This window comes from Terrapene carolina, unplaced genomic scaffold (genome assembly GCF_002925995.2).
Source record: "Terrapene carolina triunguis isolate 2854851 unplaced genomic scaffold, T_m_triunguis-2.0 Scaffold66, whole genome shotgun sequence".
Classification (NCBI taxonomy): domain Eukaryota; kingdom Metazoa; phylum Chordata; order Testudines; family Emydidae; genus Terrapene; species Terrapene triunguis.
Genome location: NW_020664417.1, coordinates 69,253,474 through 69,276,508, shown reverse-complemented (window position 1 = coordinate 69,276,508; position 23,035 = coordinate 69,253,474). Strand labels below are relative to the sequence as shown.

Genomic DNA, 23,035 nt, shown 5'->3' with positions numbered 1-23,035 from the left:
CAGGGCTGCAGGTGACTTGAAATCTTGGGAGTTTTTGTTGACCTGGTCACCCAACCCAGCAACTCTTTACAGCCAGTTGTCTTTCTACCCCCCAATATCTATCATTGGATGTAGTGTATAAAATGTTGCTTCTGAACATTCCATTATAAAACTGGCTGTCACTGCAGTGTTTTAGTCCATAAAATATATCTGCATTTTTAGTGGTCCCACAGTTATTGTTGATTGAGCAAACTATGGAGGTTTCATCTTCTTGTTGTGATGTGAAGCTTTATAGCTCAGTGGTTTGAGCATTGGCTTACTAAACCCAGGGTTATGAGTTCAATCCTTGAGGGGGCCACTTAGGAATCTTGAGCAAAAATCAGTACTTGATTCTGCTAGTGAAGGCAGGGGCCTGGACTCAATGACCTTTCAGGAGGGGGGAGGGATAGCTCAGTGGTTTGAGCATTGGCCTGCTAAACCCAGGGTTGAGAGTTCAATCCTTGAGGGGGCCACTTAGGGATCTGGGGCAAAATCAGTACTTGGTCCTGCTAGTGAAGGCAGGGGGCTGGACTCGATGACCTTTCAGGGTCCCTTCCAGTTCTAGGAGATAGATATATCTCAATATGTGCTAAAATCATATGGTTCTACAGTGGAACAGAGAGTTCAGATTTTTATAATCCGCACAAAAAATGGTACTCTCTTCACTACCAAGCGCAGATGAATTGGCACTGTAGTGAAATCTTGTACTAATACTGAATAATTTTCAAAATCTACACTTAACTATGAAATATTACTATATTTAATTAAAATTAAACTACTGATATAGTCTATCTGATATGTTGTTTACTTAACTGCCAATTCAGAATGGGTCCTGCCAGTCATTACTTTAGTAAAGTCACATAAAATTCAGTGTTCAGCAAAATACTTGCTAGCTTTCTTAAAAATGAGCGCATATCAATAAAATAATAAACTATGGTATGTTTGGTGTCTTGGAACTGTCACAGTTAATAGCTTATAGCAGCAATTGATAGGATGACATGCTCGGGGACTCTTAATGTAAGTGCAGTTAACTCTGAAAGCTAGCAGGTTTTAAAATTGTGTACAAAGTAGCTGAACACTTGGAAGCCAGATTTATCAGGAATTGCAATTAGAGTATTAGTGTGGACTTAACAGATCTTACTTTGACAGACCATATGTCCTCTTTGGCGATTTTACAGAGGTGGAGGGAGAGTTTAATACGTGGAACTATGAAATAGGGCAGTTATGAGAAGGTGTGTGTGCTTGGTAAAAGACAAATGAGCGTATGACATCACTTTGTAATGATGTGGACATTTAGGCAACGCCAGAAAACATTTTTAAAGCAATGGCACCACATGTAATAGTAAGAGACAGTAAAACAAGAAAAATCAAGACGATTGTGATCTTTTTCAGTGTTGTAAGGTTGCTTACATATTTTGTTAAAAAACACATGCAACTCTTAAAAACAAAACTATTTTCACTTGATGCTTTTACATGGATTCTAATTGTAATCTTACCTTCTGTATAAGAGCTTATCATTTCTGTAATTCCTGTATTTTTTCAAATGAAAATGAGACCTAGTTGGGCATGACAAGCCAAATCACTGCAGCCCCATCTTACATATACCTGTTTGCCTACATTTACTTAGTAAAAGACAGGTGGATTTTTTGCTTTTAAAAAGCATACAGTTAAATCCTTTTGAAAATATATCCGAAATAAGTCTGTGCTTCTCATTTGTATAAAAAGGTCGTGTAGCGGAAACGCGTATGTCTCTGGTCAAATATGGCACTGTGCCATTTTCCTAGTCTGCATGTTGTACAGAGCATATCGCAACTGGAGGTTTGTAATTCCAGATATCTGAGGTCTGCAGTTCCATTTACAGGATGTATCCAAGCAGACTTAAATATCTGATACCAGGTCTTTAAAGAAATCAGCTAAGTGTTCTCGCTGGTATATGTGAATATAACTTAAATATCGTTAAATGCCCATAAGGACATTGTAATAATGGATACTTAAAAAGGGAGGGAAAGAGAAAACCCTTTAAATGTTAGACTGAAATTCAAACAAACAGTATTTAAAAGACTGAGTATTACAGTTTAGTACTCAGAATGTGATACGTTCTTTACAAACAAATGAGTAAAAAGCCATGGTCCCTACTTTGGAAATATATATACTTTAAGATACAGTATGATGTTAGGGAAGATAGAACATGGTGCAGGGCAAAGGGATGGCAAGCAAGGGTTACAAATAAAAGATGTTTGGTGGGTCTGTAAATGTCTCTTATTGGTCCCTTGAAAGTCTTATGCCAAAAGGTGTGGCATTTTCCTCCTTGCATGTGTTTAAGGGAATGGATGGTCTTGAGAGGAGAATGGGAAAAGAAAGGGAGATGGTGGGGATTGACAGAGCATGAGAGTGAGACTGAAGGTGAAAGGGTTGGATAATGTATGATGAGAGGAGGAAAACTGATAAGTGATAGGGTAACACAGAGGGCACAGACACATTTAGCTGAGAGACATGGCTTGGCAGAATGAGCTGGGAAGGAACAGATGTCTGCGCAGGCCTAGCATTAAGTGGCCTGTGGTTCTAGTATGGACTGCAGCAATGATGTTTGGAGCTCATTACTTTTATTGCTTCATGGGGAGAATGCAGACAGTCTTAACCCACTTCTGGTGTCCGGGTGGAGGCCGTAATTAGTGTACGGGTTTTGTGTGTGTGTGTGCGCGTGTATTTTCACTCAGATTGATAATCTTTACTTCAAGTACCTGTGTTACAGACTTGGTTTAACTGGATGAGATAACTGGGATCTCAGTCTTTTGAGACGCTCACAAGATGACACTCCTGATCTGCCAAAAGAACGTGCAAGTGGCTATTGTGTGGTTATTTGTTTTCGGTGAAAGTATTCAGTCATTGAGGCAACCCGTAAATTGTATTTCTTTATGTTCACAAATATTTTTTCTTTAAGAAGAGAAACAGCTTGAGCGTAGAAGTGGGAGTCAAGAAGTGCTCAATTCTAATCCTGGCTCTGACAATGACTTGCTCTGTTACTTTGGGAAAGTCATTTAGTATCTGTTTCCCCATCTGGAAAAAGGGGTAAACACAAACATCATCGACCCTCCTGAGTCCTCTGAGAACTATTTTTTTCAGTGCTTTGTAAATAAAGAACCAAGAATTTCTTTAAAAAGGAACTATTTATTTTAAAATATCTCTTGTTAAGCAGCATGGGTTGCATTACCGTATATTGTAAAACCTTCATTTTATGGGTCAACTTTTTGCTTATTAATTGGACTATGGTTAGATTCAAGTGTAGCACATTCAGGCACCATGCAAGTTCACCTCAGTCCTGACATGCAACCCTAGTGTTTTTCCTATCTTAGACTGATGGCAGTCACTCCACACTACACTAGTTTTTTATAGAGATATTTATCCTTTAGAGAAATGGGAGGGGGCTCTTAAGAAATTGTCCAGCTCCCCTTTGTTTGTGACCTTACAAGATTTCATTGAAGTATCTGGAAGTGAAAGTCAGCTAGTTGCATTAAACCTGTATACATGCTATTCCCCAACCTTTATTTGAGTATAAATCCCCCTTTAAAGAGCTTTACTTTTTGCTAATCAATTCCAGTTTTATGACTCACCATATCCTAGGATGTGTGTCTTGTTTAAGTGAACAGTTTATTACTTTATCAGTCTCTAGTTCAGGGGTTGGCAACGTTTGGCACGCAGCTCGCCAGGGTAAGCACCCTGGCGGGCCGGACCAGTTTATTTACCTGCTGATGTGGCAGGTTCGGCCGATCGCGGCCCCCACTGGCCGCGGTTTGCCGTCCTGGGCCAATGGGTGCGGCGAGAAGCAGCACGGGTGAGCGATGTGCTGGCTGCGTGCCAAACGTTGCCGACCCTGTGCTAGTTGCTCTGGGCACCAGAAATAGTGACTCCACTGTCTGACTTATATACTGAAGTCATTGACTTTTTCTTAAAATATAAACTTATCATACTTTCTGAGAGAACTGGATGCTGCTCCTTCAATGTAAAATGACTATTAAAAATAAAGGAGTATTAGAAATTTTAAAGAAGTGAACTTGCAGAAGGGTGCATAAAAATCAGTGACTTTATTTGGCATTTTTAAAATTTAAATTAAATAGTTTTTAAATAAGTGTATTTAAAATTAAATTTTAAATTGACAACCAATGTGAAAGCCTAAAGTTTAATATCTGTTAGTCATTTAAATTACAAAAAACAATATTAAGCAATACATATTTGTTGCCAAGTTTTAAAGGCAGTCCAACTGCTGAACTGGTGGGTGGAAGTCACTGGCTAAGCATCTGGAACCAGAGTTTGTTGAAGTACTAAATCAGCTTTTGACAGCCGTAGCCTCTTCTGCAGGTGGGGAGAGAATATTTTCTTTACTTCTGTGTATTCAGCTAGTTCAATGACTAGTTCTTTCAGAGTTAAGAAACTAATTGGGATGTTGAAAGTGCAGGAAAGTTTTGTTTTCCTCTTCCAATCTATAAATAAAAACTGCATGTGAGAGGATGAAATTTACTAGTTCTAAAATCTTGAAGATGGTCACCAGAAACAATCAATTCAGTTCATGAACCTCAGATAATACAACTGTTGTTTAATAAATCAGTTAGCTTTAAATGCAAAACAAGTTTCGATAACTTTCTCCTGTGTATCCAGCACATTTAAGGTAGCTTTACTTAATTATAAATTTTTAAATGCTCTTTTTGTGCATTTTTAATTGAATTTGAATTACCATGCAATTAGAGCTTAACACAAATCACAAGTAAAAAATCAATCTAGTATTTGGAAAATGGTGTATGATGCATTTCTTAATTTTTATTTTGATATGTTAAGAATCTGAATAAATAGAAGTTGAGCTATATAACTGCATATCTTTCTGGTTAGCAAAAAAAGGTACCAAATTTAGTATAAAAGTGATAGTGGCCATTAAAGACGTTGATTTGCAACTACCAGTAAGAATCAACCTTTCTTTAGGAAAATAACTAAAAAGTACAAATGCAAAACAAGATTAAAATCAATTATTTAAATCAAGCTTTCCTGCTTGGTGATTTAAATCACTGAGATTTAAACCAAGCCATCCTGTTTGGCAGAAGATACTCTTGCTTTTCTATAAAATAAGTTATATTAAGCTTTTGAGTTATAATAAGCATCATCTGTTTTTAAAATATGCATGGTAAGTTTGCAGTGCTCTACGATACTGATATTGTAAAAATGAATCACTGTCTAAATGTTACAAATGTGTGGGTAATAGCATAACTGAAATATTATTTCCTGGGGTACGTATGAACACCTCACTTTTAAGAGGTCCTGGAAGCTTCCAGGTAGTACTCAAAAAATATTTGAGATGATGAAAATCCAGTGAGACAAGGTGACCTGGGACCCCACCAGCAAGCCTGTCAGCCAAGTTTATCCCTGCAGCATATTAGTAAGAGCAAAAATGTCAGTTGTGTAATCCAGAATTGGACTTGGGTGTTAACTGCAGGATGGTTCATGCCTCTTCTGGAAGAGGAATGGAAGTGATGTCGTCTTAGCTTCTGCTGATGTGCAATACTAAATCTGTGAATACACCTCTACCTTGATATAACGCCACCTGATATAACATGAATTCGGATATTAGGTGGTAAAACAGTGCTCTGGGGGGGCAGGGCTGCACACTCCGGTGGATCAAAGCAAGTTCAATATTATGCAGTTTCACCTATAACGCGGTAAGATTTTTTTGGCTCCTGAGGACAGCGTTATATTGAGGTAGAGCTGTATTTATTCTCACATTAAACTGCCTACACAAACTACAGTATTTTTGTTAAGCATCAGAATTAAAACATGCTAACGTTGAATGGCAATACAAAGAATATTTAGAGGAGGTTTACAAATTTTAATATATTTAAGGCAACTGAACATGTGAATTATATTTATGAAGGCATGGGCATAGCAGTTTTGCTGTAAATATTAAAGGAAATTTACTGGTCTGTGCACATATGATTTAATGCTAATAGAAGCAAATATTTAAAATGCCTTTGCACTGATGGGTGGATTAGATCTTTCACTGTGTGTAATGTATCATTCGTAGTCTGGTTTTCATCAAATAGCTCTTTTGATTTGTCCTCTTCAAAAACAAAAGTAAAAATACATTCTGACAAAGTCTAGTTACCGGAACTTTGAGGGGTCTGTGATATTACAAGTGGTGTTTGTCGGGGATTAAAATTGATTCCCTAGTGTTGGGACAGTTAATAATACATGCCCTAGATCCACTAGTGTAGAAGACTAAAGTAATTCAGTAATGCCAGTGATGTCATGCATGATTCATTGATATAGGATATGATTATGAATCATGCGCAAAAAGCAATATATCTGAAAAAATAGTTGGGCAATTAAAAGTATAATCTTCAGAATGTGAATTGTTATAGTTTTGTGTGAAAATGTTGCTATTAATACATGATTTAAATTGCTAAAGATGTCTTGAGTTAACTCTGATATTTACACAGTATAATTTTTGCCATTTTTCATAGTGGCTCTTTTCACATATGTCTCAAAAAGCTTCAGTTTAAGATAATTTAGTTTTTGTGAAAAGTTTCATAATTGGACTGATAAGTTATGATTATACTACATACAAGTTCTGTTAAAATTTAAAATTCGGTTTATAAAGCTGGATCACATCTTAGTCAATGAAGTGAGTTTTCAGCACTCTAGACTTTGTTTTAAAGAATTAAATCATTTTAGATGTTTTTGATCATGTTAAGTAGTTGTACATGTTAAGTACGTTACAATTTTTTTACATGCTGAAAACTTAAAAAAAAGAAATTATCTGCCTCATCAGTGGTAGTGTTTCTATCTTATTCTGGGAGCTTCTCTCCTCCAAAAAAATAGTTAATGGCCCACATGTTGTCTAGCTCCTGGGTTTTACCCAGGGGCTGGGGATTGGCCACATGTGATGGGATTTTGATGTGGGCTTCTGTTCAGTAAGGCTAGATGTCAGATCACCAGAGCATACCTAATCTTTTGCATTTCAGCAGTGCCAAACCATACACATTTGTAAGCAGGAAACTGATATTTTCTATCTAGAAAAACAATTGTAATTATGAGGAAGCTTGCTTGGCAAATCCCATGGACATGTTTTCAGACATCCGGAGGTCACCTATAAATCACTTGTGCTTTCCTGACCAAATTAAGCTTAATTGTGTTAAGCAAGTGGTTTAAAATACCACACCTTTTTTCTTGATGTCTTTTTTATATTTGTGTGTGCCATAGAACAGTTTTAGGCTTGCATGTACCAGATAATTTTTTATTCCACAGGATGGGAAGGGAACAAGTAATTTTTACTCCACTATTCAATAATCAGCTAAGTATTTTTTTTTTTTTTAAAGGACACACAGTAAAAATTTCCTCGGACATGCTTCACCCATTCATCACACATTCATCAGTAATCAGTTTTATAAAGTGGTAGTGCTAGGAGGATGACACAGGGTCAGAGATCGTTGGAGTGAATACAAGGCTGTAATTCACTTGAACAGCTTAGCTGATGACGTGTGGCTCACAAAGAACATAAGAACTCCCAGAGTGAATTCAAAACCTCATATCCGCCCACTACAAAGCCATCTTCTACAGTGTGTGAAATACAGTACAAAAATTACTTTGACATGTTCCTGCTCAATTAGCAAAATGAATGGATTTGAGAAATTATTTCAGTATTATCAGTGAAAATTTTCTGTATTAAAATCAAAAGTCATATACTTTTGGTTTTTTTTAAGGCTTTGGTTTTAGTTTTAACAGTATTGTAGAATTCATAACCCTTGTTTAGTTTGTACGTGAACTCTCAGCGCACACCCTGTTTCACTCAGATTCTCAAAGTATTTATTTTGAGGTGTCCATGCTTGCTCTTAGCCCAGAATGAGTATTTTCTTTCAAAAGTTTGTGAAAAATACACTCATCTGTTTGAATTATGTGAGCATGAAAAAGACACCTGACTTTCTGTGCTCCGGAGTAACTCAAACAGTTGTACAGAAAGTCTTAAAAATTGGCATTTGGCTGTTTCTTCAGGAGAAATAAGTCTGAGCTATGATATAATTTTAAACATCTTTTCTCACTTAACTGTCAGGCCATACCTGTGCCTCTCGCCTTGAACAGGGATCAGAATCAGCAGCAAGTGAAGATGTGAGCTAACCCCACTTAGTGTGTTCTTCTCAATGTCTGTGTCTGTATTTAAAGTCAGCATTAAAGAGATGACTTTTTTCTTCTTTTCATCAATTTTCCCAAACAAACTAAGGTTTCTAAATGTAAAAGTTAAGGTGCAGATGTGACGCATGGCCAGAAAGGGTTAAACGTCCTGCAGGATAAATGAGTCAAACTCTCAACCCTTAAAGACATATGGGGAGATAATGTTTGTGTTTTTGTGTATTTACATATCTATTGGTAGAGGTCAACAACGTAATCAAACAGTCCCTGTCTATGCTGTGTTCTGTTAATTCAGAGATCAAAAGGACATCTTAACTTTTAAATGAGCTGTAAACATAGGATATCCCTGTATTGATCCCTCTTTGAAATGTATAGCAATCATCTGTGAATGGCGGAAAAACAGACAATTGCCTTATGTTAATCTGTGTGGATAATTACCGGTGATGCTTAGGAAATGGGTCCCCTTCAAAGTGCCTATCAGGGCCGGCTCCAGGCACCAGCTTCTCAAGCAGGTGCTTGGGGCGGCCGTTCTGGACAGGGGCGGCAGTTCCAGGTATTCGGCGGCAATTCGGCGGACGGTCCCTCACTCCGCCTGGGAGTGAAGGACCTCCCGCCGAATTGGCGCCGCAGATCGCGATCGCGTCTTTTTTTTTTTTTTTGGTTTTGGCTGCTTGGGGCGGCCAAAACCCTGGAGCCGGCCCTGGTGCCTCTTGTTCTCTGAAGCACTCTGAGCTGTCACAAGAAGGCCTCAAACTGTATAAAGATGTTTGGGTTCCAATCCTTTTTATCTCAGATCTGCTTGAGGCTTCATGCAGGGAAAGCCTAAGTCATAAGGACTGAGATCTCAGTCCTGACTGGACTGCTCTGAATATAAACATTGGACTATAACCTATGCACTATTTCTGAAAGAACTCTTTTCAGCTACAAAGCTCACCATCTCTGCTATGAATCTGAATCTCAAGAATTGTACTCAAGTCTGTATGTATACTGATCTTTTAACCAATATCCTCTTTTCTTTTTTAATTTTTAGTTTAGTTAATAAGAATTGGCTGTAAAAATGTATTTAGGTAAGATCTGGAATATTTATTAACCCTGGAAGGTAATGTGTCCGATCCTTTGTGATTGGTAGAACTTTATATGATGAATAAAATTTTCAGTAATCCTCATCATATTTTGACTTGGATATCTGGGTTGAGACCTGAGGCTGGGTTACTTTAAGGGAACTGTGATGTTGGCTTCTGGATAACCAGTAAGGTATTATAGAAGCTGTTTTGTGCTGGCTTGGTAAATCTAAGTATTGGAATATCCACCAGCTTTGGGGATTGTCTGCCTCATTCTTTACAGTTCACCTAATTGAGTGGCTCCCCTGGGACTCCGGTCATAGCACATATTACCGACTCACCCAATTTCTTATTGTCCATTAACTGGTTTAAAAACACATCTGATCTGTGCAACGTATATGATTTTAGTTTCTGTGGTAACTTTAGGATTTGAAGACTCTGTGCCCTTAGCAAATTGTATAAACACTTTTTATATTTAATTAACATCTTTTTTTAAAGGAATATATATGAAAAATCTCTTATGTAAAAACTGAAATGGTATCTTTAAAAATTAATATATAATTCTGCTTATTTCTACATATTTTGGTTTCTAGATAAATACTTAGGAATGCTGTTTTTACCTGTGTGACTTACAAGTACTTATACATTTGTTTGCCCTTTGGATGAGTTAACCATTTTAATCTTCCAATAATCACCATATCAGTCACTTGTAATAGATGGAGACATCAAATGGGAACACCAGATTTGAGTGCTGCAAGCATGTTTCCTTTCAAGAGGGAAAAAATGTATGTGTTCAACAAGAATAGTTGGGGAGCAGAAAAGCTGGGGGAGAATTTCAACTGCCCCTGCTCCCTTCCTCACTTGGAGTGGTGAGTGCTCCCCCTCCTGACTCAGGTTTGTCTACATGGGAAATTTATTGCCAAACAGCTAGTACACTTGAAATTCACATCCTAGCTTACTTTGTGGTAACTTCCTGTGTAGACAAGTCCTTAGTCCATGTTAACCACTGTATACAGTAGTTAGTTAGTTTGTTTAGTGATGGTGAGCTTTTTCTCTTCCCCTTCCTGCCCCTCTTCCCCTCCCCCCCCCCCTTTGAAGATCTTGAATTCAGCCTTTTGCTTTTTGTCCAGCCAAACATAGCTATGTGGGATCTTACTAAAGATTTAGTTCTTTATCAGGAAATCTGAGACATTGTACAGATCTTCTATCTTCTCCCTGTCAGAAATCCATGTGAAATACAATGAATGAAGATGTGCACAAAAGCTTCCTCTTGTGGGAAAATGTTGCAGTACGTTCCTGAATGGTGCTAATTCAGAAGAGTTGGGAGAGTCTGTTGACCTGCTTGAAGGAGGAAGGCCTTTGCTTTAATTCTGTGTGTGTTTCATAGCCATGTCAAAATAAAATTAGTAATGCAGCATGTGTAATGTGGTGTAGGTTGTAGAATGAAAGCATTTTCAGACACCAGGTTTTTCTAACAGTGAGTAAATGTTTTCGATTCCTCTACAGTCTACCAGAAAGTTAACCATCTGTGCTATTTATACAAGGTGTATTTCAGTAGTTTAACCAGGAAAGACTTATTTTACAGCAAAATGTGAATTAAAACCCATTTACTAATTGGCTTTGCTAATGGTAGTGTACTTTAGATTTCCACCACATAAATACTTAAATGCAATTTCAGCAACTATTTTTACACTTCTATTTAAATTACATTACTATTTAAGTCCTCAGATCTATAGGAGGTGGGGAAGCAAGAGGGCTTAAAAAATCCACTTACTTCCAAGAAGTGCCTAGTATTTTGATTTGACATGAAGTAACAAGGAAAATATATATTACCTCATACTTCGTATATCATGAGATCCACACAACTTATAGAATACATTTATGTATGTTTTGTGGAAGGTATATTGGACAGAAAATATTCTGACCTTTTCATTTGGCGAGATCAGTTTTTTATGGGTAAGGTTTATAGAAATGGCATACTTTTTGGTTTTCCTTAGAGCTGTCAGGATTGTCTTCCCTGATTGTACTAGATGACTCTTTATGGGGTTCAGATGTATATTGGGAGCTTTCTCAGAACTAAACTGAAAGAGTGGGGATATTGAATGTTCAACAAAGACTTGATTTCTCTAAAGATATCATTAGGCATTTAGAATAGTGTGTTAAAAAACAAGTGTTTAAAATATCATCCTGAAAATTCCCTTTCAATTGCTCATCTTTCAGTCTCTTGTGATGCTATAATTCCTCTAGTTTGTTAATAGAATTCCTGCCTGGAGATTAATTTCTAATGTAAAATAGTAGACTCGCTAAGGTTTTCAGTCTTTAACACATAATTGACAGAAAATAGGGCACAAACCCAAATGTTTTTACATTCCTTGTCAGTATAAGGAATCTTGTTGTATTGATCAGGAAGATGCAAGTTATTTCTGTAATTATTTGTGCTTTTTTTTCTTGAAAACCTTGTGCATGTGGTTGCTTTTATGTTTTTAAATGAAAAGACAAGCTGCTGCATTACAGACTCTCATTTGTCATTTAAATAAGTGTCACAAGCGACACAATTGTCAAGTTAAAATTCTGTTCTGTGCAGCCTGCTTGCCATGCGGGGGTGTTTAATAATTAGGTGTAGGAGTGGTTGCTTTTGGCAGTATTTAATAGAGTGAGTGAGTGAAGGTCCTATGGTAGTTTTTCTTGAAATACTTGGTAAAGGTTTTAATGTCACACTCTTTATCATGTGAGGATTCGAGGTAAGGGGCATGAGAACATATTTTTGTTGAATTGCCACTTTGAATACCTGTTTCAAGTGCCACATGGTGGGTCTTTAAAAGCAAAACAGCTTAGCTTTCTTTGGTAATATCAAATAACCAGTATTGTGCCAGAATATCTGGGCTTTTCAGCTTGTATTCTTTTGTCTTCAGAATCACTTCCTGCTGCAGCATTTTTCTATTCAGCTTTTGTATTGTCTTTTTAAAGTCTGTTTTAATTGCTAGAAGGAGGTATTGTGTTTAGGTGGTCCTGTATTTAAAGTATAATCTACAGAACTGAAACAGGAGGGAAGAAAATGGGAATGTCAGTAGCAGAAAACCATATGAAGATGCAGACAGGCTTTGGCATGAGGAATTCTTGTGAATCTATACCCTGGTTGTGGAAGATGCAAAGAAATCCCACTTTTCCATCATAGCGACCTGTAAATTATGCCCTGCTGAATTGTTCTAGAACCTGATTTGCTTTATTCCAGGATGGCTGTACTCCGCTCCAGAATTTGGCACTTTCCACTGTGAAGAATACCCAGCGTACTTCTGTGGAAAAAATCACCCACATCTCAGATTGCTTCTCCAGAAATCAGGAGCATAAAACTGACAAATCTGATAATATGGTACCTTTACTCTCTGAATTCAGTCTATTCGTAGAAAAGGATGTCCTAGAAACTCTACAGGGAAACCAAGCCACCCTCTGTGGCCCTGATCCATGCCCTTTTCTCCCTGTGTGTGCCACAAAAACAGCGTCATAAACCAGCCAGTACTTTAGAAACCATTGTTAAATGCAGCCACTGTCTCCACTGCCTAATACTGAATTTCCCACTTATAAGCAAACTAATTGAGAAGCTTGTCTAGCCATATCCTGACCCCTTTCTGTCAGGTTTCAGTACAAGACATAGAACAGAAAGGGCACTGATGCACATGGCCAAGGGGAGCTCATCTATCACACTCCTATTGAACTTCTCCACAACATTTGACATGATTAACACTGCAATTTTATTTTAATATCTCGATTGTCTATCCTCTCAGAGATTCTCAACCTTTTTCTTTCTGAGCCCCCCCACCCCCAACATGCTATAAAAATTCCACAGCCCACTTGTGCCACAATAACTGGTTTTCTGCATATAAAAGCCAGGGCCGGTGTTGGGCTAGCAAGCAGGGTAATTGCCCGTGGCCCCATGCCCCAGGAGCCCCTGTGAAGCTACATTGCTCAGGCTTTGGCTTCAGCCCAGGGTGGCAGGGCCCAGGACCCCTAGTTTAAGACCCATATGATGAGGCTTCAGCTTTCTGCCCTGCGTCCCAGTGAGTCTAATGCTGGCCCTGCTTGGTGGACCTCCTGAAACCCACCCAGGGGGCCCCAGACCCTGGTTGAGAACCACTGCCCTGAGCCAGGTAGGGCAAGGGGTCGCAAGACTTCCCTGCTGAAGACCTTTAATCAGCTTGAGGGAAGAGGATCCCAAGATGCTTTACCCCTGTGTTGGGGACCTAAGTCTACCATTGGATAAAGAGGCTCTCCTATGCTGAAAGCCTTTAGCTTCTGACAAAAGAGGGGGTGAGGAGAGCTTGACAGTCTTAACTCTATTTTTTTGGGGAGGGAGAAGGATTGGAATGGCTGGCTGGCTAGCTTTCTTGACCATGTTGAGCTCTGCAAAGTAATCCTGCTTCTTGTCTTTTATGAGAGGGAGTTCTACCCATTCCACAGCAGGATGACTGATTTCACGCTGAGCCAGCAATCACTGTAGTCCTGCTTTTATAGACTTGGCTCTAAAAACCTCACAAGTCAGTATCTCTCCATTGGGCAGGGTTCCTGAAACCCTGCTTATATTTTGCTGAATTTGTTCTAAGCTCTAGAGGAAACCCTGCCCCCAGGGGGAAAGGCTGAGTGGAGTTTCCCTTAGCAGAAACTGGCTCAATTTGTGTTTACCCCATTCTGGTAAACGAGAAGCCAGATATCAAAAGCATGTTTTCTACATGCTTTTTAAAATGCATTAGGGAATATTTTATGAGGCCACAGTAACATGAGATCTGTTCTTTAGGTGTAAAAGTTGAAAACTAAAGAACAGATTGTGTGTGTGTGTGTGCGCGTGCGCACACTGGAATGGTACAGTAATTAGGGCACTGGTGTAGAACTTGGGAGAACTGCCTTCAAGTTCTTGCTCTGCCACAGACTTCCTGCATGAACTTGAGCAAGTCACTTAACTTCTCTGTACCTCAGTTCCTCATCTGTACAATTGGGATAATAACATTGTTCCTCACAGGCATGTTGTGAGGATAAATACACTAAAGATTGTCAGGCACTCATACTATATGATGGGATGTGTGTAAGTACAGGATGATAAAGTTTTTGAAAATGATACTCACAAAAACTTGAAACTAGCAATGGAAGGTGTACTCATTCTGCCTGATTTCTAATCTGTACTAATATCATGGCGTCAGAAGTTGAGTTTATATTGCTTTTTGGAAGGAAAAGAGTGCAAGGAGTATGGAGAGAGAGGGAGATTCTAATGGAAACTGGTGTCTACCTGCCTGATTTCACTTTAGCTCGTTAAAAAAAACAAAAACAAACAAAAAAAAAACTGAATCACCTTTGGAAAAATAAGATCTGCCTAAATTACAGTAAATATTAAAATTAGTTCAGTGTGCACAAAGTCTGCCTGCTGCCTCTTGAAACAAATCCAAATACTAGATTAACACTCCTAATTTATTGCCAGACCTTCTACTGTGAGAATGGCCAGTTAGGGGCCCACTTGCCTGAAGAATTCCCTGTGGTAGGAAGTAGGCTGAGTATGGTACATTTCCTACTGGCCCAGAGATAGAAGACATAGTTACTCAGTGACTTGTGGCAGGTGGAGGGATCATTTCAAAAGGCTTCTGCCAAGTACATTGACTCATTGAGCCATAAATTGCAATAGTTTTAAAGTTTAATCTTTCATTGACAAATTTCTTCCTGGTGATGGCCATATGTTTCCTTTTAAAATTTCTCTCCCCCCCCAAAATGCCACAGCTGAATGGTAGCTTCTAAGCACACTTTATGCAGTTTTACTCCACATTACTTCAAGTGAGTACAGCTTTACTTGCATTTTTACTGGCAATACCAGAAGGTTAATGGCAAATTCAACTTCAAAGATGACTATACCTTGCTACCTAAAAGAGTGGTTTTCAACCTTTTTTTATTTGTGGACTCCCTTAAAAAAAGAAAAGAAAAGTCATACCCCTTTGGAAATCTTATACATAGTTTGTGGACCCTCAAGGTTCCAGGACCACAGGTTGAAAATCACTGACCTAAAATATTTGACACCATTCCTTTAATTCTTCACATTTGTACAGTTTGGGATTAAAAGTAAAGATGTTATTGTAGACACATGACTGCATATCATAGTAGGCCAGAGAAATTGGTCCATACACAAAGCCAGCCTTATCACTAAAGTGTAATGGAGGGTTTCAGAACCCAGATGATTCCCCCTTTGACATTCTGCATCCAGATAGGAAAGGGTTAAAACCAAGGTAGTTTTGCACCACCTTATTGCAGTCCCTAACGTTTTTTTTAGGGTTTCTGCCTTACTTTAAGATAAATGAGGAAGAAAATCTCCATTTCTTAGAAGTTTGATAAGCTCCTACCAAGATGTCACTTGATATTAATTTCAAGTTAAATTTCTGCCTTGCAAACAAGCACCAAAGTAGAGCTTATCCATGTGCATACTAAGAAATTTTCAAAGCTGTACCTGATTACTCAGTTTTTCCAAATGAATGGCTTTACAAGGTCTGAACCAAATCTGAAAATTCTTTTAAAAATGTTCTTTTATCTGTGTCCAGAATAGTATTTAGGTGAGTGATGTGTATCTAAAGCGAGCTGAAGTGTGTTGTCAGCTAGGGAATTGTACTTCTAATTTTACTATATAAAGATAAGCCTTGAGATCAAACTGATTTTGTTCAGAATATTGCGTGTCTTTTCTTTTCAACCAAGACATGGTTCAACTTCATGTTCCTCACTCCGAAAAGCAAACAGGAACTTGATCTGCTCTTTAATCTGAGGGAGGTATCAAGTGTTCCCTCGATCAGAGCTCAGGACATGTGAAGCCTGGGTTGTCTATTTGTTTTTCTCTCTTAATAAAAGCTGTCATGTCTTTTAAAGTACACTTTTTAGGCAAATACGTGAAGAGAGGCATATTTGCACGCATTACATTCTCAGAGATATTAAGAAGTTAATCAACCCGAATACACACAACTTTGTGATCAGAGTAAAGCTTTCTAGAATGAAAAGAAGTTTTTGGGGTTTTTTTTGGATCTACTCAACAAAATGTTAAAAATGTTTTATGGGTGGAAACTGATAACTGTGTGACCAAATTAGTCTAGGCATGGTTTGTTTCTACATGAGTAGATTAGCAGGTGTAATTAAATATAGATCCGTCACTCAAACACACTTCTGTGCTACTTATTCTCTTTTTACCTGTTCTTATTTTCTTATGCATGTGGTTCTCTTTTTACTTTCTATTAGAAGAAAAGACTCACCAAGTAGATGTAATGTTATAGTGCAAAAATCGTTATTCTGATCTATTAGATTTCTCTTTTTGTCTGAGATAGGTAAGAGAAGTCAAGGTGCATTTGTAGGAGTGTGCAAAAAAGCTCGGCTCTATGAGCTAAGATGTGAAAAAATTAACTAAGTTACTCTGTTGCCTTGCTGACTGGCTGATGCTGTAGTATAAATTGCCTGTCTTTTGAAGGCGAGGGGCAGGGGACAGGAGCATGAATGGAAACATCTTCCCTTACTATTTGTAGCAAAAACTTTCCAGGTGGGTCATAGATTTTGGAAGGCAAGTTATTACGTTAAGCACTCTGCATAACATCTATATATTTCATAAATGTCATTGTTAGGACAAAGGCTTCAAGGCTGTCAATTTTTGTATAAACTAAACCTATTCTTCAATGAGGCAAAGGCTGCTAAATAAAATCTGGGGATTTTTGTTTGTTTTTTGGAAAAAAGGAGCAGGTTATTCTGACCAGGTTTTCATTCTCTGCACTGCAAAACTGAGCACTATGTGGTGAATCACGTTGGCCTGTTATTGAGAGCTAAAAAGTGATCTCATTGTTTAAAATTTATGCTGAGCACTCCTGTCTACAGTCATGATCTAGTTAATGCATCTAGTGTTGAATTTCACTGTGACTTCAATGGATCCTCTTCATTTACCATCACTGTTAGGAATTTGATAGCAGTTGTATATAGTCTCACTCCTTGTCTTGTCCCATCTGGAATTCCAGAACAGATGTGTACCATTATTAGTGGGATGCAGGACAGTTTGGACATCTGACCTACAAAGGAGGGAGGTATTGGTGCTTACCTAACCATAGTCCTGATAAGGTAAATTGTTCAATCCCAAGTACAGTCCCTTCTCCTTTGCTCAATAGCTCTGTGGTGCACCAATCCTTTTCAGCAGCTTTTGTCATTGACTTTGATGCTCCTGTCTTTCTAGCAATGTTACCATAGAGCTTGGAAATAGAGGCTTTTGTAATTTATGAGGAAGAGGTCAGTTTGGATGTTCCAAACCTCATTAATTCTTCCACTCATGGACTGTTGTCACTTTTGGGTGTATTTGTGTATTATCTTTGATACTCAAGCAAATGAGCATGTACTGGCTTCTTGGTAGCTGTGTGCTAACTTTTGTAGTTCTTTAAGAAACCATCTGTGGCAAATGTTCACATGCTGCTCCTTTGGATTGACGTCTGTCATTTATATTGCTGAAGGAATTGAGTCCCCAACTGCTCTGTATAGCAACTCAGCATAGCACTTCATTGTATTTTTGATGGTGAGGGAGAGTGTTTTACTTGTTTTTTTCAAGTGGAGTTTTCCACAAGCATGTGCACTTCCTCCTGTATGTTTTGGTGCCTAGATAATGCAGTGATGGGTGCATTTAAATGTATGGAATATTAACTAACAGGTGATACAGATATCCACAAAGGATCTAGTACAATACACCTAGCTAATAAATGGCCAATTGCTATGAGACGAGGGTTTTTTTAGAACAGGGTCTGTTGGTATGGCTTCATTCAGGCATTTGAATCTCTGCCCCTTTCCCTACACCTGACACAAGGAGAGCAGAGTACCCTGTACCTTCAACACGAAGCAGTGACAGGGAAAACCAAAATATATGATTTTTAAACTGGAGTTTTTCCTCCACAACAAGTTACTATTTCTGAAATGACTGTACAGGGCTACCAAGTGTTGTACACAAGGTGTGGCTTGAGTTTTCTCCCTGACATGCCCCTGTCTTGTTTTCTTTTATTGCAGCCCTTTTGGAATAGCCTACATCCAGTAGGGCTATGGATATTTAGCAGGCTTTCCTGTTCACTTAACCTTTTGTGGGCACCAGGACCTGATGTGAAGCCATAACTGCAGAATTAAACTTAGTTACTCCTCTTCCTCCTTCTTCTCCTCCTCCTTTCTCCTTGCTGCCCTGCTGGCGGGCAGAAAAATGGGTAAGAAAGAGGAGGCACTGGCTGTTGCAGTGATCTACCTAAGGGTGGGGGAGAGAAGGAAAAGGTGGTAAGCGTACTTGAGGAAGAAAGGAGTATTGGAGAAGGGGAAACAAACTACCCTTTTTTTCCCTCCTCTTTTTCCCTCTCCTCCCTACAGGAGTTCACTCATTTCACGTTTTTCCTGCAAGAAATGTCATTCAAGAAGTTCCCAAAACTCAGCACCTATGACTATAGGTGTCTACAGTCAAGCCACACAGAATTTCTGTATTAAAATGATAAAGGTGTGCATTTAGTTTATTTAATATTGAAGCAGTAACTCATGCTCTACTTCCCCAAAGAGGGGAAGAGTCACTTTCTTGGTTGGGAATTGACATTTCAAGACACTAAACTAATGCTTGTTTCTTGTCCTTCAGATACCTGTAGTTCATTGAGTCCACCATGCTTTACTGAGGAGGACCGATTCAGTCTGGAAGCTCTCCGCACGATCCACAAGCAAATGGATGATGACAAAGATGGTGGTATTGAAGTAGATGAAAGCGATGAGGTAGGTGGAGGCCTCAATTCTTTCCATTTGATGTATTTTTGTCTCAATTTAAAATACACTGGAAATAGTGCCTTTGAAATAAAACTTCTCAGTGACGTGGTTTGAAAATGAAGCCTTTTTTCTAGAGTTGTCTATCGAGGATTGTCATCCTGAAACCTATCCTTTATATTGGCACATTATAAAGGAAGTAAAAGGAACAGTAACGTTGTCCATATAATGTTAGGCATGAGGATGGGGAAAAAATCATGTTAGGCAAATGGTCTCAATCTTGCTTGTGGTGAAGTCAATGGGAGTTGGCTGGGCCCCAAAAGTGTAAATTTTTATGTTTCTAAATTGTTGTTGATGCATAGAAACTTATAAAGGATACTCAAGTATTTTCCTTTCCTGTCTACCCCACTTACTTCCTCATGGAGTGAATCTCAGGAAGTAAAGAATTCTACTCTCCTGCTCATCTAAGGTCAATTCCAGTTGCTTCCTCTTGTGGAACGATGTCTTACCCCTTGCATAGAGGAGTCTGAGAAGATGTCACATTTCCTCTTCTTAACACCAAATTCCCAATGTGTCTTTGCTTCCGTGTTTGTGTATGGGTAGGAAAGAAGCCACTCTTGCTTCATGGCAGGCTACCAAGGCCTGGTCATAGTGGACCCAAGCAGTTCCTTTTCCATATCACCCTCTGTTCCTCTGTGGCTGCAAGGGCTTGATGGCTCGAGAGTCCAACATCGGAACAGACTTGACGAACCCCTATAATAGGGTTTCTGCCTCTGGGCCGCCTCCACTTCTCGGTTGGTGGAATTTTATCCGGGATGTTACAAGCCACAATGGCCCCAGCAATCTGTAGACCAGAGCTACCGTTAACATCTGCATTACAAATAAAGTCATTCCACTTTATGCCCATCTTAACTAGCAACCCTGTATTCCTTTCCTTAACTCTTGAGGACATAATTGCCCATGATAATTATTTAAGTTTAAAATGATACAATTTAAAATTAATAATTTAATTTTTGAAATGTTTCTTGATTCATATGAGTGTGTAAGGAATATCCTGGTACCTGAATCCAGGACTTTCATTTCACAAAGGCATGGAGTACAATGGAAGGAATAGTCTATTTTGTACCATTATATGTAGCCAAAGTTTCCTTTTTTATATTATAATATGCATTTAATTATATTATAATGTGTTGGTCTGTAAACCAGAACATTAGTGGCATACCGAGACTTCTAAAATACAATCCAATACTGTTGGGATTCATTCCTGACTTCCATTGTGCTTGTGAGATGTAAAGCTGCAGAAAAATAAAGAAAATACAGAAATATTTGTTGGAAAACGGCAGAATCTTCTGCATCATAGATAATCAAGTGAACCGTCCTTGGAACCAATGGAGAATTTTCAATGTTCGAAGATTCACAAATTGAAAGAATTTTCCATAGAAGTGTCAAACCAAACCACAGCAGTTGCGCTATTATATATGTTGTTGGAGTGATGGGGGAAGAAAATTCACATGAAGTCTCCCCAGAACTATGCATGATAAAGAAACAGTGCATGATGGTCCTGATAGATGGGGTATGGGAATGTGAAGTGAAACACTCTACATAGAAGTGAAACTTGCTATACACCAAGTGCTATACACCTACACAGAGCAAGCTGAACATGCATTTTTTTCCTTTTTTATTTCAGTAATCTAAGATGTTACTTGTAACTATAGTAAGGGCAGAACAGAGAGTCTTATTTTTAACCATTTTTGTGTGTGAACATGAGACTGGGTAAAATACACCTGTGCAAATATTTACTAGCACAACCAGTTTCTTCTGCGAGATTTTAACATGTTGACCAGAAAATCAGGAAAAAGCTGTTTGTAAAATAATATGTACAAGGAAGTTTAATCAAAATTGTAACAAGGTAAATAAAAATAACGTATAGATCAGTGGATTTGTTTGTGGCAGTGAGAAGCTGTAAAATCTGGTCAACTGCTCCCAGCTTAATTTATAGAAATGTTTATAGTTTTTGAACTTTAATTATTCATTTGACCCCACTGAAATTGCAGTAGATTCCATGTTTGAAATCCTACCAAATTCACGGTCCATTTTCGTCAATTTCACAGTCATAGGATTTTTAAAAATCGTCAATTTCATGATTTCAGCTATTTAAATCTGAAATTTCACAGTGTAGTAATTTTAGGGAGGAGTTGTGGGAGAGAGGGGTCGCAAGGTTATTGTAGGGGGGTTGCGGTACTGCTATCCTTACTTCTGCACTGCTGGCGGCGGCACCGCTGCCTTCAGAGCTGGGCAGCTGGAAAGTGGTGGCTGCTGGCCGGTAGCCCAGGTCTGAAGGCAGCGCCACTGCTAGCAGCAATGCAGAAGTAAGGATGGCATGGTGTGGTATTGCCACCCTTAACTTCTGCGCTGCTACTAGCGGGCACTGCCTTCAGAGGCGGGTGCTTGGCTAACAACCGCCATTCTCCAGCCACCCAGGGTACAGGGTAAAAGCACACAAAAGACCAGATTTCATGGTCTGTGATGCATTTTTCATGGCTGTGAATTTGGTAGGGCCCTAGTAGTAAGCCTTTTCTCTTTAACACTTCCTGTTGTGAGGAAACATATGTATTGATGTTTGTAGAACATAGCTACGTCAGAGCTATATTTGGTTGAAAGCTGCCAGGCTGTCCACAAGGGATTTGACTAAACAGCAGAATGATAGATTATATTCTGGTTCATGCTGCATGGTTTCTACTTACAAAAAAGCCTCCTCAAAGGGCAATAAGTGTGTCTTATTTTGTTATGACATACAGTAGCTTTTTATCAGGAAGTGGAAAATTTAATACTGAATAGTAATTTTCTGCTATTTCATGTTCCATGATAATCAGAGAAATTAACAAAGTTAGTTTTTCACCAAGAAAACATTGTCACTTAAAAAATAAATAGGGTTTGAATTGGGTTATTTTTAAGGGAGGGAAGGTAAAAGCGTTTAAAGTAGAAGGGTTGTTATTAATACTATATTTTCTTTCTAACTTGCAGAAACAGGCCTGTATTTAAAAAGAACACTTTCAGTAAGGATTCCAGGGCTTCAGATTACCTGTCCGAAGACCATGTATTACTCTTTATCTCCTGCTTTCACACTTTCTGCTGTAGTTATTTGCTTTTCTGTATGTACACCAAGTCTCACTTGTGCGATATCACTGTAGGGAACATTCCTGTATTCAAGTTGCTGCTTTTCCCTTAGTATATTGAGAAATTAACTGTTACACCATACATAGCTTAAAACTTTTCAACATTTCTAGTATAAACCTTATTTTTCAGGGATTCACAATTTAACCCTAACATTTGTAATAGGAAGAAATTTAGCATAAACCCTTTGGGGGGGGGGGGGAATCACCATTATCTACGCACGGAGGGCTGTTATGTAGGAAGTCAGACTAAGTGATCATATAGTCCTTTCTAGCCTTAAAAGACTCTGAAATTTCTAACACCTCTCTAGTATTAGCTCAATATTTTGAACTCTTGTCTGAGTAACTGTTTCTGTGTTTGAATCCTCTTTCAGTGCATGTCATTATGCTACTGAAGAATCACGCTGAATTTTGCTGGTTATAAAATGGTAGCAGGGATATGTGGTTCTTCCCACATCTGGTAAATAAAGACTTCTGTAATAACATAGAAGTGCATGGTGCTTAACAAACACAGAAAGTAAGTTTTTTGGGGCATGTTAAAATGAGAGCGGGGAAGATAACGATACAGGGGGTGGGTAGGAGAAAGGAAGGATATGGGAGAGGACAATATGAGTATGCAGTCACTTGGGCTGGCTAATGTGTACTTCCTGTCTGTGCTCTAGAGACATATCAGATGTAGCTTTATTATTTCTTGTTTTTCCTGTTAAATCTGTTAGCCAATTAGTGTTGTTTGCACTCTGTCTCTTTAAAGATACGGGCTGTGAAAAGAAACTTAAAAGAGAGATTGATGCTTAGTGGATGGAGTTGATAAGGTGGGTCCAGTCATAGAGTGCAACAGATTTTGCACCTCAAAGAGCATGT

General features: G+C 38.5%; 1 protein-coding gene across 1 annotated transcript in view; it reads left to right on the top strand.

Annotated features, from left to right (window-relative positions):
* Positions 1–23,035, top strand: part of STIM2 (stromal interaction molecule 2) — a 139,591-nt gene that overhangs the window by 46,002 nt on the left and 70,554 nt on the right. Inside the window, exon 2 of the mRNA XM_024204286.3 lies at positions 18,883–19,013. Coding sequence (XP_024060054.1) covers positions 18,883–19,013 — 131 coding nt within the window. The remainder of the gene's footprint in view (positions 1–18,882; positions 19,014–23,035) is intronic.